The sequence below is a fragment of the Microtus pennsylvanicus genome, chromosome 10 (assembly GCF_037038515.1).
Source record: "Microtus pennsylvanicus isolate mMicPen1 chromosome 10, mMicPen1.hap1, whole genome shotgun sequence".
Classification (NCBI taxonomy): Eukaryota; Metazoa; Chordata; class Mammalia; order Rodentia; family Cricetidae; genus Microtus; species Microtus pennsylvanicus.
Window position 1 is genome coordinate 23312020 of NC_134588.1, and position 13386 is coordinate 23325405.

The 13386-nt window shown below is 44.8% G+C and overlaps 1 protein-coding gene across 1 annotated transcript in view; it reads right to left on the bottom strand.

Annotated features, from left to right (window-relative positions):
• Positions 1-4990: 4990 nt before the first annotated feature.
• LOC142858500 (lactase/phlorizin hydrolase-like) overlaps positions 4991-13386 on the bottom strand; it is a 40855-nt gene continuing 32459 nt past the window's right edge. Inside the window, exons 12-17 of the mRNA XM_075987809.1 lie at positions 13069-13271; positions 10988-11097; positions 8554-8688; positions 7793-8016; positions 7137-7370; positions 4991-6307 (exon numbers count right to left, since the gene is read on the bottom strand). Of these exons, the coding sequence (XP_075843924.1) occupies positions 6090-6307; positions 7137-7370; positions 7793-8016; positions 8554-8688; positions 10988-11097; positions 13069-13271 (1124 nt within the window). The 3' untranslated portion in view covers positions 4991-6089. The remainder of the gene's footprint in view (positions 6308-7136; positions 7371-7792; positions 8017-8553; positions 8689-10987; positions 11098-13068; positions 13272-13386) is intronic.

Here is a 13386-nt window from a genome sequence, read left to right on the forward strand (position 1 = left end):
TCTTATTTTTGCTGTAAGCATCTTTCTGTTGTACAGGGCTGTATCAAGGTCACTTTTGTCTGACTTTTTTTCCTCACAGTGCTGCCCTGAAGATGTCAGCAAAATGACTGGCTACCTTTTCTTTAAAGTGTAAAAATTTAGGGATTCTAAATGTTATAGAGACCAAATCCCAAGTGCCCTAGGTCACTGAGGCATTTATTTGTTTGTTTTGTAATCTGTTCTCATCAATGCCAAGCAGTCGAGAATGGCCAGTCTGCAGCTTAATTTGTACACTCACATTTGTTATAAAGTTTCACATTTAACAGTCACATTTCTAGGACCTAGTGTAGACTAGGGTAGAGCACTAAAACACACCTTCCTTCACTGAGGTTATTCATACTAAGAGTTTGGAAGACATTCTCTAATTGAACTTCTTCCACTAAAAGTTGTAATGTTTGAATCATGGGGTGGGTATGTGTGACAGTTTCTCTGTTCTTAGAACAACTGCGTGTCAAGGAAGACTGACTTGGATTTGTGATTGGAGGAATAATAGGTTTGTAAGATAGGAGTGTTGGCAGGAAGTAGAATAGCTGCTGAGCTGCTGGGGGCAGCAGACCTTTCTGAAAACATGCCCAGAAACTTTAATGTTTCATACTTTAACAATAACCTTTTCTAAGTAGTAATGATCATCATTGCAAAAGTTTAGCTATTACTAATTTAACTTAAAAACTGGAAACAACTAAATGTAATTTCTGCTGAGAAGTGGTACATACTAATCCAGCACTTGCCATGTTTACTGCCTGCCTGCTGTGTGTTAGTGAAAAGAAGGTAGGAGACCTCGCATAGGCTGAGTCCAGCTTGTAAGTTTTATGTGTAGAGGACATTGTGTTAACATGTATGTAGAGAAAGAGAAAACATTGTTAATGGATGACTATATGTCCTAGTTTTCTTGTAGTCTTGGATTTTTCCAGTCTTCTGTATTGATCATATTATTTACATTATTTAAAGAGAGTTTTGCCAGGTGTGGTTGGTGGCTCACACTGAAAATCCCAGCACTTAGGAGTCAGAGGCAGTCTAATTCAGGGGCCAGCCTGGTCTACATAGCAAGTTTAGGCCAGCCAGGGCTACAAGATAAAACCTTGTCTCAAAAACAACAAAAATGTGAGTTTTTAAAAATTGCTAGCAACCGATTCATTTAAAATCCAGTCCTCTAAAAATGCAGCAAGCTGGGTGTGGCATCTCATGTTTGTAGTCCGAGTACTTATCCGAGGCAGAGGCAGGAGTATCAAAAGTTCAAGATTATCCTCAGTCAAGTCCAGCATAGGCAGAATAAGATCCTGTCTCCACATCAGCGAGTCAATATATGATTTTTTAAAAAATACTTGTCAAGTGGGTATGAATCCTGGAAAAACATTAAGTACCTCAAGTCAGTTTGTCTTGAAGAAAATCATATACAAATCTTAAAATGTACATAATTCATGTTTCATTAAGAGGGTTCCTTCTTAACTTTATCTCTTAAAAAAGTACACATGGTTGAAAAACCTCCAAAATATAAGATAATGGTGTCTCTGTCATGGTGTCATACCCCACTACCATTCCTCAGAGGCAACCTCTATTAATAATTTCTAATGTAATTTTCAGAAAAAATTTATGCATATAAGCAAATATGTAATGTTTATTTTTAAATAAATGGGATATTGTATGTACTTCCCTGCATCTTGCTCCTTCTTTACAGTCCTGAAGATCTTGACCTGTCCACAAACAGCTAGCTGCCTCATTCCTACTACTGCCTGTTGAAGCTTGCTGAACATAAGGACCCAGCTGATTACCCACCATTGGTTGTAGTCTGTGGTTATTAAAATGGACTTAGTTTGAGCCAGGCAGTGATGGCACACACCTTTAATCCCAGCACTTGAGTGGCAGGTGCAGTTCAAGGCCAGCCGGTTCTACACAGTGAGTTCCAGGACAGCCAGGGCTACACAGTGTAACCCTATCTTGAAAAATGGGGGGAAAGAAGTTACTTGGTTAGGCCAGGTGTGTTAGCACAAGATTTTTTTAAAAAAAAATATTTATTTATTTATTATATATACAATATTCTGTCTGTGTGTATGCCTGCAGGCCAGAAGAGGGCACCAAACCCCATTAGAGATGGTTGTGAGCCACCATGTGGTTGCTGGGAATTGAACACAGGACCTTTGGAAGAACAGGCAATGCTCTTAACCTCTGAGCCATCTCTCTAGCCCCTAGCACAAGATTTTGATCCCAGCATTATGGGGGCAAAAAAAAAAAGGAGACCAGCTGGTCCTCATGGTGAATTTCAGGCTGACCTACGTTAACATAGTGAGACCATGTCTCGTAAACAAAACAGTTATTGCTTGTTTGGTTTTTCTGTTACAAACATGAACACCCTGGAGGGGAGATATATTGTGTCTGAGAAAATGGACCGATGGAACATGGCTTGTTACCTTAAAAATATTTGACATTCAGAGTATGAAAAATGCCATGAGTTGTTGGAGTGAGAGGTGAGCCACTCATTCCTCCCAGCCACCCAGAACTGAAATAACCACACAGAAACTATATTAATTTAATTATATTAAAATTAATTAATTAATTAATTAATTAATTTAAACAGTGCTTGGCCCATTAGCTCTAACTTTTTATTGCCTAACTCTTATATTAATTTAACCTATTTCTCATAATCTGTGTATCACCACAGATTATGACCTATCAGCAAAGTTTCAGCGTGTCTATTTCTGGCAAAGTAGGGTCCATGATGTTCCTGACTCTGTCTTTCTTTCTCCCAGCATTCAGTTCCATTTTCCCTGTCTACCTAAGTTCCACCGTATCAACAGGCTATGGCAGTTTCTTTAATAACCAATGAAAGCAACAGACAGAAGGACCTCCTACACCAATGAGCTCTTTAAAGACTGTATAAATTACTCTTCCCTCAGTGTGTGAGATCAGACCCCACTCCTCTCCATCTGTGCCTTTTTTTTATCTTTGTCAACACTATAAATGAAGGATATGTGTAATTGTTGCTTTTTGTTGTTAATGTTGTTTTTCGAGATAGGGTTTCTCTGTGTATCTATGGAGCCTGTCCTGGAACTCTCTCTGTAGACCAGGCTGACCTCGAACTTACAGATCTGCCTGCCTCTGCCTCCTGAGTACTGGGATTGAAGGTGTGCATTACCACGGCCTGGCTGGTACGTATAATTTATTTGCACTGGTTATCTTGAGTGAATATGGACTTTGCAGGTTGTGGGGAGGAGTTTGAGACAAAGTCTCACCACAGACTCACTGTATAGGCCAGGCTTTGAACTCATGATCTGTCTGCCTCTCCTGAGTACTGGGATTAAAGGTCTGTAGCATGACTAGTGAGGTGGTCAATTTTCAATGCTCCTGGCCATGCTGATTTACTTTGAAATTGTCCTCCAGTTTTACTTGTCTTTTTCCTACTGAATTGTAAAAACTCTGCACATAAGAAAGCCCTTTACTAGCATATAAATGTGAATATTTTGCCCTTTAATCTTTCTTTTTTAATTTTAAAGGTTTGTTTTTTATGATGTGGGTAAGATGCCCCCCGAAGCCCGAAGAGAGTTTTTGAACCCCTGGAGCCGAGGTGACACGGAACTGAACTAAACTCAGATCCTCTGTGAGAGCAACATAAGTACTGAGAAATCTTTCCAGCCTCCTGAAAATTGTTTTTCATTATAGGGAGGGAGGAAAGGAGGGAGAGAGTAGGGAGATCAAAGGATAATTTGTGGGAATCAGTTCTTCCCCTATACATATCCTAGGTGTAAGCTCAGGTTGTAAGATTTGAACTGCTGAGCAATCTCAGAAGCCCTCTTTCTTATATGTGGTCAGATATTATTAGGATGGTTCTTTTTATCCTCTAGTTCTTCAGTCTCACAGACATCTTTCCCACTTCAAAACCTAAGTTTTTATATCCTAATATTCTTTCGGGGGGTAGGGATGGGGATGAAACAGGGTTTTTCTGTATAGCCCCAACTGTCCTGAAACTCTAGACCCGGCTGGCTTTGAATGTAGAGAACCGCCTGCCTTTGCCTCCCAAGTGCTGGGATTAAAAGCATGTGCCACCGTTAGAGTTCTTGTTCTTAAAAAAAAAAAAAAAGATTTATTTTTAATTCATTTGTATGAATGTTTTGCTTAAATGTATGTAAAGGTACTACTTGTTGCCTAATGCTTACAGAGCCAGAGGAGGGGCCATAGTCCCTGGAACCGGATTAACAGTAATTAATTGTAGGCCATTGTGGGTGCATGGAGCTGAACCCAGGACCTCTGCAAAAGTAGCGAGTGCTCTTAACTGCTGACCTATCTCTCTAGTTCCAGTAGATAACATTTGGTCATGAATCTTTCTGCCCAAGGAATGCCCTCAGTATCTGTTTTGGAAACACCCACATTTAACCCATGGTAGTGCAGGTCTATAATCCCTGTATTTTTAAACACAGGCCTAATTAAAAGCTAACCTTAAATTCAAGACCAGTTTTTCCTGCATAGAGTTCCAAGGAAGCCCGGGGTACAAAGTGATGCCCTCTTTCAAAACATGCAAAATCAAACAAACCCATTTGGCAACTTTTCTTACTGACAGAAAAATAATGCATTCGCCAAAGAATTCCTGACTGCCAAGCTAGTCATGGAACCTTTGAATAGGATTTTTAAGATAATATATGTGGATAGTGCTTTCCTGCATGTATGTTTGTGTACCATTTGCATGCAGTAACCACAGAAACCGAAAGATATTATTGAATCTGCAGACAGTTGTTAGCTGCTGTATGGATGCTGAGACTCAACACCCATGTCCTCTGGAAGAGCAGGTAGAGCTCTTAACTCCTAAGCCATGTCTTCAACTCCCTGGATAGGAATATACTTTATATACTTTAGGTTAGGAATGCTTGTAAGAAACACAACTACAGACATAATTACTCTTTTAAATTTTTATTGTTTTTCTGTAGAAGGAGCAGCGGGCTGCGTTCCTGCCACCCAGCTCCCAGCCGCCTGGCTAGCTTATACCCCGAAATAATTTACATGGAAACTGTATTCTTTTAAACAGTGCCTGGCCCATTATCTCTAGCCTCTTACTGGCTAACTCTCACATCTTGATTAACCCATTTCTAATAATCTGTATAGCACCACGAGGTGGTGGCTTAACGGGAAGATTCTAGCCTACGTCCACCTTGGGTCAGAGCTTCATCGCGTCTGCCATACTGCCTTCTACCCAGCATCCTGTTCTGTCTACTCCACCTATCTAAATCCTGCCCTATCAGAAAGCCAAGGCAGTTTCTTCATTAACCAGTGAGAGTAACACATAGACAGATGACTCTCCTCCATCATTTTTCTGTATGCGTAGTGTCCCAGCATATATGTCTATACTTTAATGAGTGCCTGGTGTCTAGGGAGGCCAAAAGAGGGCATTGGATCCCCTAGACTTGGAGTTTCCTACATGAGCTGTCATGTGGGCATTGGGAATCAAACTCAGGTCCTCTAAAATAACAGCCGGTGCTCTTAATTGCTGAACCATCTCTCTAACCATATAACAATCTTTTAAAGTTAGCCAAGCACTGGTGGTGAGGGGCTAGGCCAGATCTTTCTATTTGATAGGCAAGTATTTTTCCATCATACCATCTTTGTCTCTGACCTCTACAACCCCCGTCCCAGCTCCCTCTCACTCCAAATCAGGATTTCACTATGTGATTGTGGCTGGCCTCAAACTGGAGCACCTCCTGCCTCTGCCTCCTGAGTGCTAGGATTATAGGCAGACATGTAGTATCGCGGCTAGACCTGCTTTTCACTTGTACTTATCTAGTTTGGAGTCTGCCATCAGACACCGAAATGAACACATAGAACCGCTACACAGTTAAGTCTCTGCATTTCCACAGGGTACCTGGCAAAGCTTCTCAGAGTCCATAGGAAAATTGCTAGTACTGAAGAAGATGCTTTTCATTTCAACTGAGAATTTAGAAAGCTTCAAGATAGAAACCATCTCCCACAGTGCAGGAAGCCTTGATGAAGAGATCTTTTGTGGTCAGGAGTCTGTGCTAGCAGGCACAGGGCACAGGGCTTCTCTGCACAACAGAGGAGCTGGCGACTCCTCAGAAGGAAGACACTGGACTCAGCTCACTTTGGCTTGGCTGTGTTTCCCGTTGCTTGGAGCGCTTGCAGTATTTGTACAATAGAAACACCAAGCTACAGACTCCAAGAAGCAGAAGAGCGAAGAGCACATACAATGCCGTCTGTGCTTCTGTGATGCCCAGCAGCAGCCCCAGGAAGGGCACTTCTGCCTTCACAGGGCTGGCAGTGGGTTCAGCATCTAGGAAAGGACAATGGGGACTCAGGCTCTGGCATTCTGGAAAGGTCCCGCTGATCCTGGAGTCAAGAGACTGCTTAGTACCCTCCTCCCAAACATACACAACAAAAGAAAGCTCACCGCTGTGGTGTCGGCATGGATCACCTTCATGGTGGTGTTTTTGTATGTGCATCCCATGATGCTCACGTATGGACAGAGCATAATTTTCAGGAGGTCTCTATTTTCACTTTGGGCTCCTAGTATTAAACTCACGCCATAACGCTTTTCCCTACAAAACCATGAGCCATCTCAGTATGCCACCCCACGGCCACATCCTTTATTTACCTGAGACTGGTCTCATGTAGCCCAGAGAGACCTCAGTTATGCCAGGTAGTCATGGATGACCTTGAACTTCAAATTCTACTGCCTCTACTTGCTAGGTACTCAGATGCAGGGCTGGGCAACTGTATCCTCTTTGTGTAGCACTGAGTATTGTCATAACCATTTCTGTTTTATACTCACACAATAAGTACTAGCTTTAGTATTTATACAATCCTTAAACTTGACCTAGAAACTGCCTAGAAGTGTCTGTCCTTTTCAAGGAAGGCGCTGCACTGAGTTAGAGGTTGGACTGGAGGAATCTAGCTCTGTTCATTCCCACAGCAGGGCCCAGACTCTAGGGTAAGACAGGCTGGAGAGACCTGCAGCAGCCAAAAGGTGCCTGGAGTGCATGCTAATGAATGGAGGGGACAGAAGGGCAGGAGAAGGCCAGGAACTAGAGGAAGGCAGGTGCAAAGAGCAGCTCCCGCTCACCCTTGACCACACAGTGTTGGTCCCTCCCAGTGCCACCTACCCTCTGATTGCTGGAGACAAGGGTGAGGTCCTTGTGCAGGGTCAGGAAAGCCATTGCAGCGCACTACAGAGGCATAGAACTTGGCTGATGCCTTTGGGATCCTTGGCAGAGAAGGGTCTGAGCGGTTCACAAAGTTCAAACCAAACCTCTCCGTAAAGCCTGTGAACCATTCGAAGTTGTCCATCACGCTCCATACCGTGTATCCTCGAAGGTCCACCTTATCCTGCACAGTGGCTAAAAAAGATGCTGGGTGTGAACACTTCACATCAAGACACTTGTTTGCCAGTCCTCCTGAAGCTGGGCTCATAGTTGTCCCCATTATACTGCTTTGTAGGGTGTGAGTTCCAGCTCTGAACCCTTCCTGTGTGCTAGCAGGTTCTCTACAGTGGACATGCGGGACCACTGGTATCTTTCTAGAAAGGCTCAGTTCTGAATGGAACTTGGATAGCCTGAGCTAACCCCACAGCTTTCTTCAGTAGCTGGGGGGATTGGTCTGAGTCAGTACCTTGAAATACCCATGGAGAAGCAGGAGCGTTTAGAAGCAAAAGATCTGAGCCATAGTTAAGACTTCCCGTATGTTCCCTTGAATGTAGAGTAGCTATGCTCCAGCAGAGAAGGGGCTCACTGGGGCCAGGCAGTGAGGCAGAAGCTCTGACCTTTGAGGGCTTCATTGATGTAGCTGCGGAGGTAGTAGATCCTGTCGGTGTCATTGAGTTCTAGGTCACCTCGTCTGGTCACCCCATTCTCTGTGATATATATTGGAGGGTTATTGTATTCTTCCTTTAGCCAGTTCAAGATCCTCCGGAAGCCAAAAGGTGTCATCTTCAGCCAGAAGGAGCCAGAGTCTGGCCATGAGCTGTCTGCAGCAGTGGCCACGCCCCTGCAAGTTCACAAGGTAAAGAAGATGTCTTGTTTATAAACCCAAGGATGGCCTCGGTTGTGACATCTAACTTTTTCTCCCATAGGGCACCTCACACTAACATGAACAGCTCCACGTGTCTCCAGCTCCTGTCTGCTGTTGAAATGTAAATGCTACCGTCAGAGAGTGGGTCTCCATGTAGTTGCTGTGATCTGAACCCAGGACCTCTGGAAGAGCAGCCAGTGTTCTTAACCACTAAACCCTCTCCCCAGCTTCATGTAAGGATATCTTATTCTGGTTTCTCAGTGTTTCCTCCATGCATTTTTACTATTTATATAGCACAGATATACTAGTTTAGCCTTTGTATTGAAAAAGAAGCCAAGGACATGTGTTATGGAAAGCAGCTGGGAGATGCAATGTCACATGGCTGCCACGTGCTGTAGCCATCAAGCAAACCCTGGTATCCAGACAACCAGATATGTTCTTAGGACAGACAGACCTGAGTCCACACAGGGCAGAGGGCACTTCCTGCCTCGGTTATCCTGTTGTTTGTCTTACCTGTCTGCATCAAAGGAGGAGATGTCAGCAGGATAGTCAAGATTGTAGGCCAGGACAGTGGTGTAGTGGTTGAACCCGAAAAAGTCAAAGGTGCCGTTGATCCTCTTCTTCTCGCTCTCTGTAAATTCAGGGAGCCTGGGAAGAGGGAGCCATTAGGGGAAGAATCAGGAGGAATCACACTTTGAGGAGAGACTGTCTGGACAGGGTAGGGGCACTCAGAACTCCAGACACGTGGTCATGACTAGAGCAGCTCCACAAAGGGAAGCTCTTCAGGTGATGCTCCTGCCTACTGCTCCATCCCTTCTCCCCAAAGAGCCACCTGCACACTGGTCTCACTGTCCTGGGTACACTCCCTGCGGGCTGTCCCCCACCCCTGCCCCATTACCTTCAGACATTCTGAGTTTTATTATGTAAGATAGGTTTGACAACCAAGCCTGCATCTGAGGTAATTTCTTTTAACTATTCCTTTATGTGTTTAATTTAGTCTTTGCCATTCGTGTCCCCCCAGCTCACACTTTGCTCCTCTCTTTTCCTGGGCTTGCTTCATTCAGGTGTCCTCGGCTGTCTGTCCTTACTAACGGGGAAGCTCTGAGAACTGAATGTTGGATTGTGGACTTTCGTGTCTGATCATTTCACTGACCTGTGTTCTCAACCCTTGCTTCTCTCTCTGGAGTCTGTAATGGCTCTTCAGCTGTGACCTCAAGGCCATGTCCCTGTCCAGCTTCCATGTGGCCCTACCCTGCAGCAGGCTCCTTTCAACTCTGCTGTATGTATTCTGCTTAGTCTTCCTCCGTCTGACTCATAGTCCTGAGACAACTTCTTGTTCTGAGGCCCAGCCCTCCAATACCCCTGCCTTGGCTCTGATAGCCCCAGGTGGACCATCCTCCTGGTCTTTGGACTTTTCTTTGTACTGAGGAAACTGAGGACTAGAATCCCATGCCAGTTCATCTTCCCTGCTGGCCTGTCACCATCTGGAGCAGCCAGACTCTGCCTATGGACCCTACCACTTAGTTCTGACCCAGGTGTGCAGTAGCTGCTGACACAGCTGTGTGTAGGGTCCAGAATGCCCACTAGCAGACTGCTACTCAGACACAGTGGCACAGCCTTGCACATCAGGACTGCCCTACATAGGCCAGGTGCGTGCTACAAGGTAAGAACTACAATTTTGTGATAGAAGGCAGATTTGGGAGACAGACTCAAAGGCTATTAGGAATGGATGTCTGCTGAATTCCTATCATCCTCTGCCAGACACTTGATATAGATAGAGTTGGGCTTTTGAGTCTTTCCCTGAAAGGCCAGGAGCTATCTTTTTGAGCCTTTCATGGAAAGGTTTTGTGGATGTTGGTTTTGAAGATAGGCAGCCTTGTTCTGAACATCACTTTGGTGGAGCACTCTGGTCCCGACCTTTATTACTTTCTTTTGTATTAAGAACACCTTGGAAACCATAACTTCCAGCTGCTGCTCCCAGGGAGAGAGCAGAGCAGGTAAACATGGATGCCCTGTTGCAAACTACTGCCATCTTCTGGCCAAAAGACAAAAAGCCTGACAGTCCCCAAGCAATAGCTTTCTCTCAAGGTGATAAACAGAGCAAGTAAACAAACTGGGGAACTAGTTCTTGAGCAAGGCAGTGGAGTTGCTTAGGACCGGGTACTCTTGGACAGTTTCTGCGGCTATCCTGGAGAACAATAACAATAGCGACTGTCTCACCAGGCATATTCCCGTGCCAGGATTGAGCTCAGTTTTCTTTTGTTTTAATTAAAAACTTCTTTCTTGGGCTGGAGAGAAGGATTAGAGGTCAAGACCACTGCCTGCTCTTCCTAAGGTTCAGAGTTCAATTCTGACAAACCACCTGGTGGCTCACAACCATCTAGAATGAGCTCTGATACCCTCTTCTAGTGTGTAGGCATGCACGCAAACAGAACACTGAATATATAATAAATAAATTTTTTTATAAAAAGAAAATATTTTTGTCCTACAAAATGTTTTGAATATGTTTTCCCCTCCTCCAGCTCTACCCTCCCAACCTCTCTTGCTCACCAAATTTTGCTTTCTTCTATTTCAAAAACAAAAATCAAAACAAAAAGCCCCATCCATATATCAGTGGCTCACTCAGTCTCATCAGAAAACACTCTTCCTGCACTAGATGGGAATTAACAGAGAGCCACAACTGGACAAGGTGCAGAGTGGGGGACTTTGGAGCACTCTCATAATTGGGTGTCTTCCTAGAACCCGCCCTCCCCTTGAGAACTATGTGCAAAGAGGAAGTGGGAAGATTGTAAGAGTCAGAGGCAATGGGTATTTCTAAGTGTCTTCCTGAGTTTTACAGATGCTATCAAATGCCATCTTCATAGCAAGGACGCCAGTTCTAGGCACGGTGCCCTTCCTGGCACTGACACTCACACCGCTCACTCACCGCTGAGGATACAGCACTGACCTTGACTTGGTGAGGTTTTCCGCCAGGCTCCTTTCAAGGATCCGTGTCTTCATCACCTCTGGGTAATCTCCGTTTTTGAAGATGGGGTGTGCAAACCAGCCTCCCATGAACTGTGAGGGGGTAAATCACTGTTGAAACTGACATGGGAGGGAGTCATCTCACCTCTCCCGGGCACCAGCAGGCTAGGGGAGGTTGTACCATCGGGGTCACTCTCTCCCTCCTGTCAGGGGTCTTCACTGAACATGACTGTTTCCTGCTGGCATCTGCTTACTATAGTATAGACTTCCAGGGGCTGTATAAGCACATCCTTGTTCTGAGAATTAGAAAACAGGGGCACTCGAGTTCCTCAGAATTTAAGGAACTCTTGGCACCCAGAGTTGATGGCTACAGCTACTGTAGGCAAAGCAGGAGGTTATAGTGGAGGAAATTAGTATCAAGTCAGTGCTGCATCCAGTGAGGCCTACATGTGACCAAGGTCTCACTGTAGCACAGGCATGCCTCAAACTTGCTGTGTAGCTAAGGATGCCTGTGCTTCAGTCTCCAAAGTTCTAGGCTCACAGGCACGCGTCACCACCACCAGGCTCATGCAGACCTGAGGACAGAACTTCAGACTCCATGCATGCTAAGCAAGCACGCAACCAGTGAGTTTCCTCCCTAGCCCTGTAGTAACAATTTGTTTAAATTATCGTTATTGTTATTGGTTGTGGTGACAGTGGCAGTGGTGGTGTATGCGTCTATATGTATGAGGTAGAGTAGGAGCGGGTGCCATTGTTGAGGTTAGAAGACAACTCTGTAAAGTCTCTTCTCTCCATCCATCCTTCTTATTTTTAAATTTATTTATATTTTATGTACATTGATGTTTACCTGCATGCATATCTGTGTAAGTATGTAGGAACCCTCACAACTAGACTTACAGACCCTGTGAGCTGCCTTGTGTGTGCTGAGAATTGATCCCAGGTTCTCTGGAATAGCAGACAGTGTTCTTAACTGAGGAGCCATCTCTTCAGTCCTAGAGAACTGATTTCTTTCCCGTATTTGTTAAAATGTGTATGAGTGCTCTATCTGGTGTATTCCTTTCTGTGAGAAGAGGGCATCAGGTCACACTACAGAAGCTGGAGAACCACCACGTGACTCTTGGAAATTGAACTTACCGCCTCTAAAAAAGCAGCCTAGTGCTCCTACCTGATGAGCCCTTTCTACAGCTGCCTCTCCTTCCTTATTTTTTCAGCCTAAGAAATGGCTTCTCTGTAGCACTTGTGACTTTCCTAGAACTCACTGTGCAGACCCAGCTAGCATCAAACTCACAGAGATCTTCCTGCCTCTGCTTCTTAGGTGCTGGGTTGAAGGCGTGTGCCACCACTGCCAGGCCTCTTTCCTTCTTTACATGGGTTCTGAGAATAGAATTTAAGTCACCAAGCTTGGATTGGCAAGCACTAAGCCATCTTGCAAACCCACAGACAATTTTTTAAGGCTAAAAACACAGTCGCTGGATGGAGTGGAGGTTCAATAGTCAAAAAACTTGCCGCTCTCCAGAGGACCTGTGTTTGGTGCCCCATAGCCTGGCCATGTGGCTCACAGATTCCTGGAATTCTGATGTCATTTTCCGACCTCCACAGGCTCCTGCACTCACAGGCACACATGCATACACAAATTAAAAATAAAATAAATCAGGAGGTAGTGGCACACACCTTTTATTCCAGCACTCTGGGGGAAGAGGCAGGAAGATCTCTGTGAATTCCAGGTTAGCCTGGTCTACAAATTAAGTTCCAGGACAGTCACGGCCACACACAGAAACCCTGAATCCAAAAACCAAATAAATAATTAAAAAGGATCTTAAAAAAAAAAACAATCTCTTATAACTCATCCCCTCTGTCACAGCAACTTCTGAGTAAGAAACATCTAGTTCACAGTTGAAAAACTTGAAGAACAGAACAGTTGATCACTTCCCTTCAGAATCACAAAATCAAGTGAGAACACAACTGGCTTAGATCTAAACCTTTGATTCCTGATCTCCATCTACTTCTTTCAGAGCACAGTGGGAGAGAAGATGGCCAAGAAGAGATGGTACCCAGAGGACACACCTGGACGTGCCTCCTGGCAGCCTCCACGTCCTCCTGCTTGGAGGGATCCCTGGGCTCAGCCCAGTCACTGCTGATGGTGATGGAAATCACGCCTCCCTGGCTGGCACGGTACTTGTCATTGTAGAGATGCCAAGCCTCAGCGTGAGCCTTTATTAGGTTGTGGCCGACAGTGTATGGAGCCGTGCCAGGCCTGGAGGAGATTCCTGGAAACACACACAGGATGTCAGCAGAAAACATCATCCTCCCTGTGTATGGCAGGAGGGATTTGACACCTGGGAGACAGGCACTCTAATCCCACATCTCCTTCCTACTGGATGG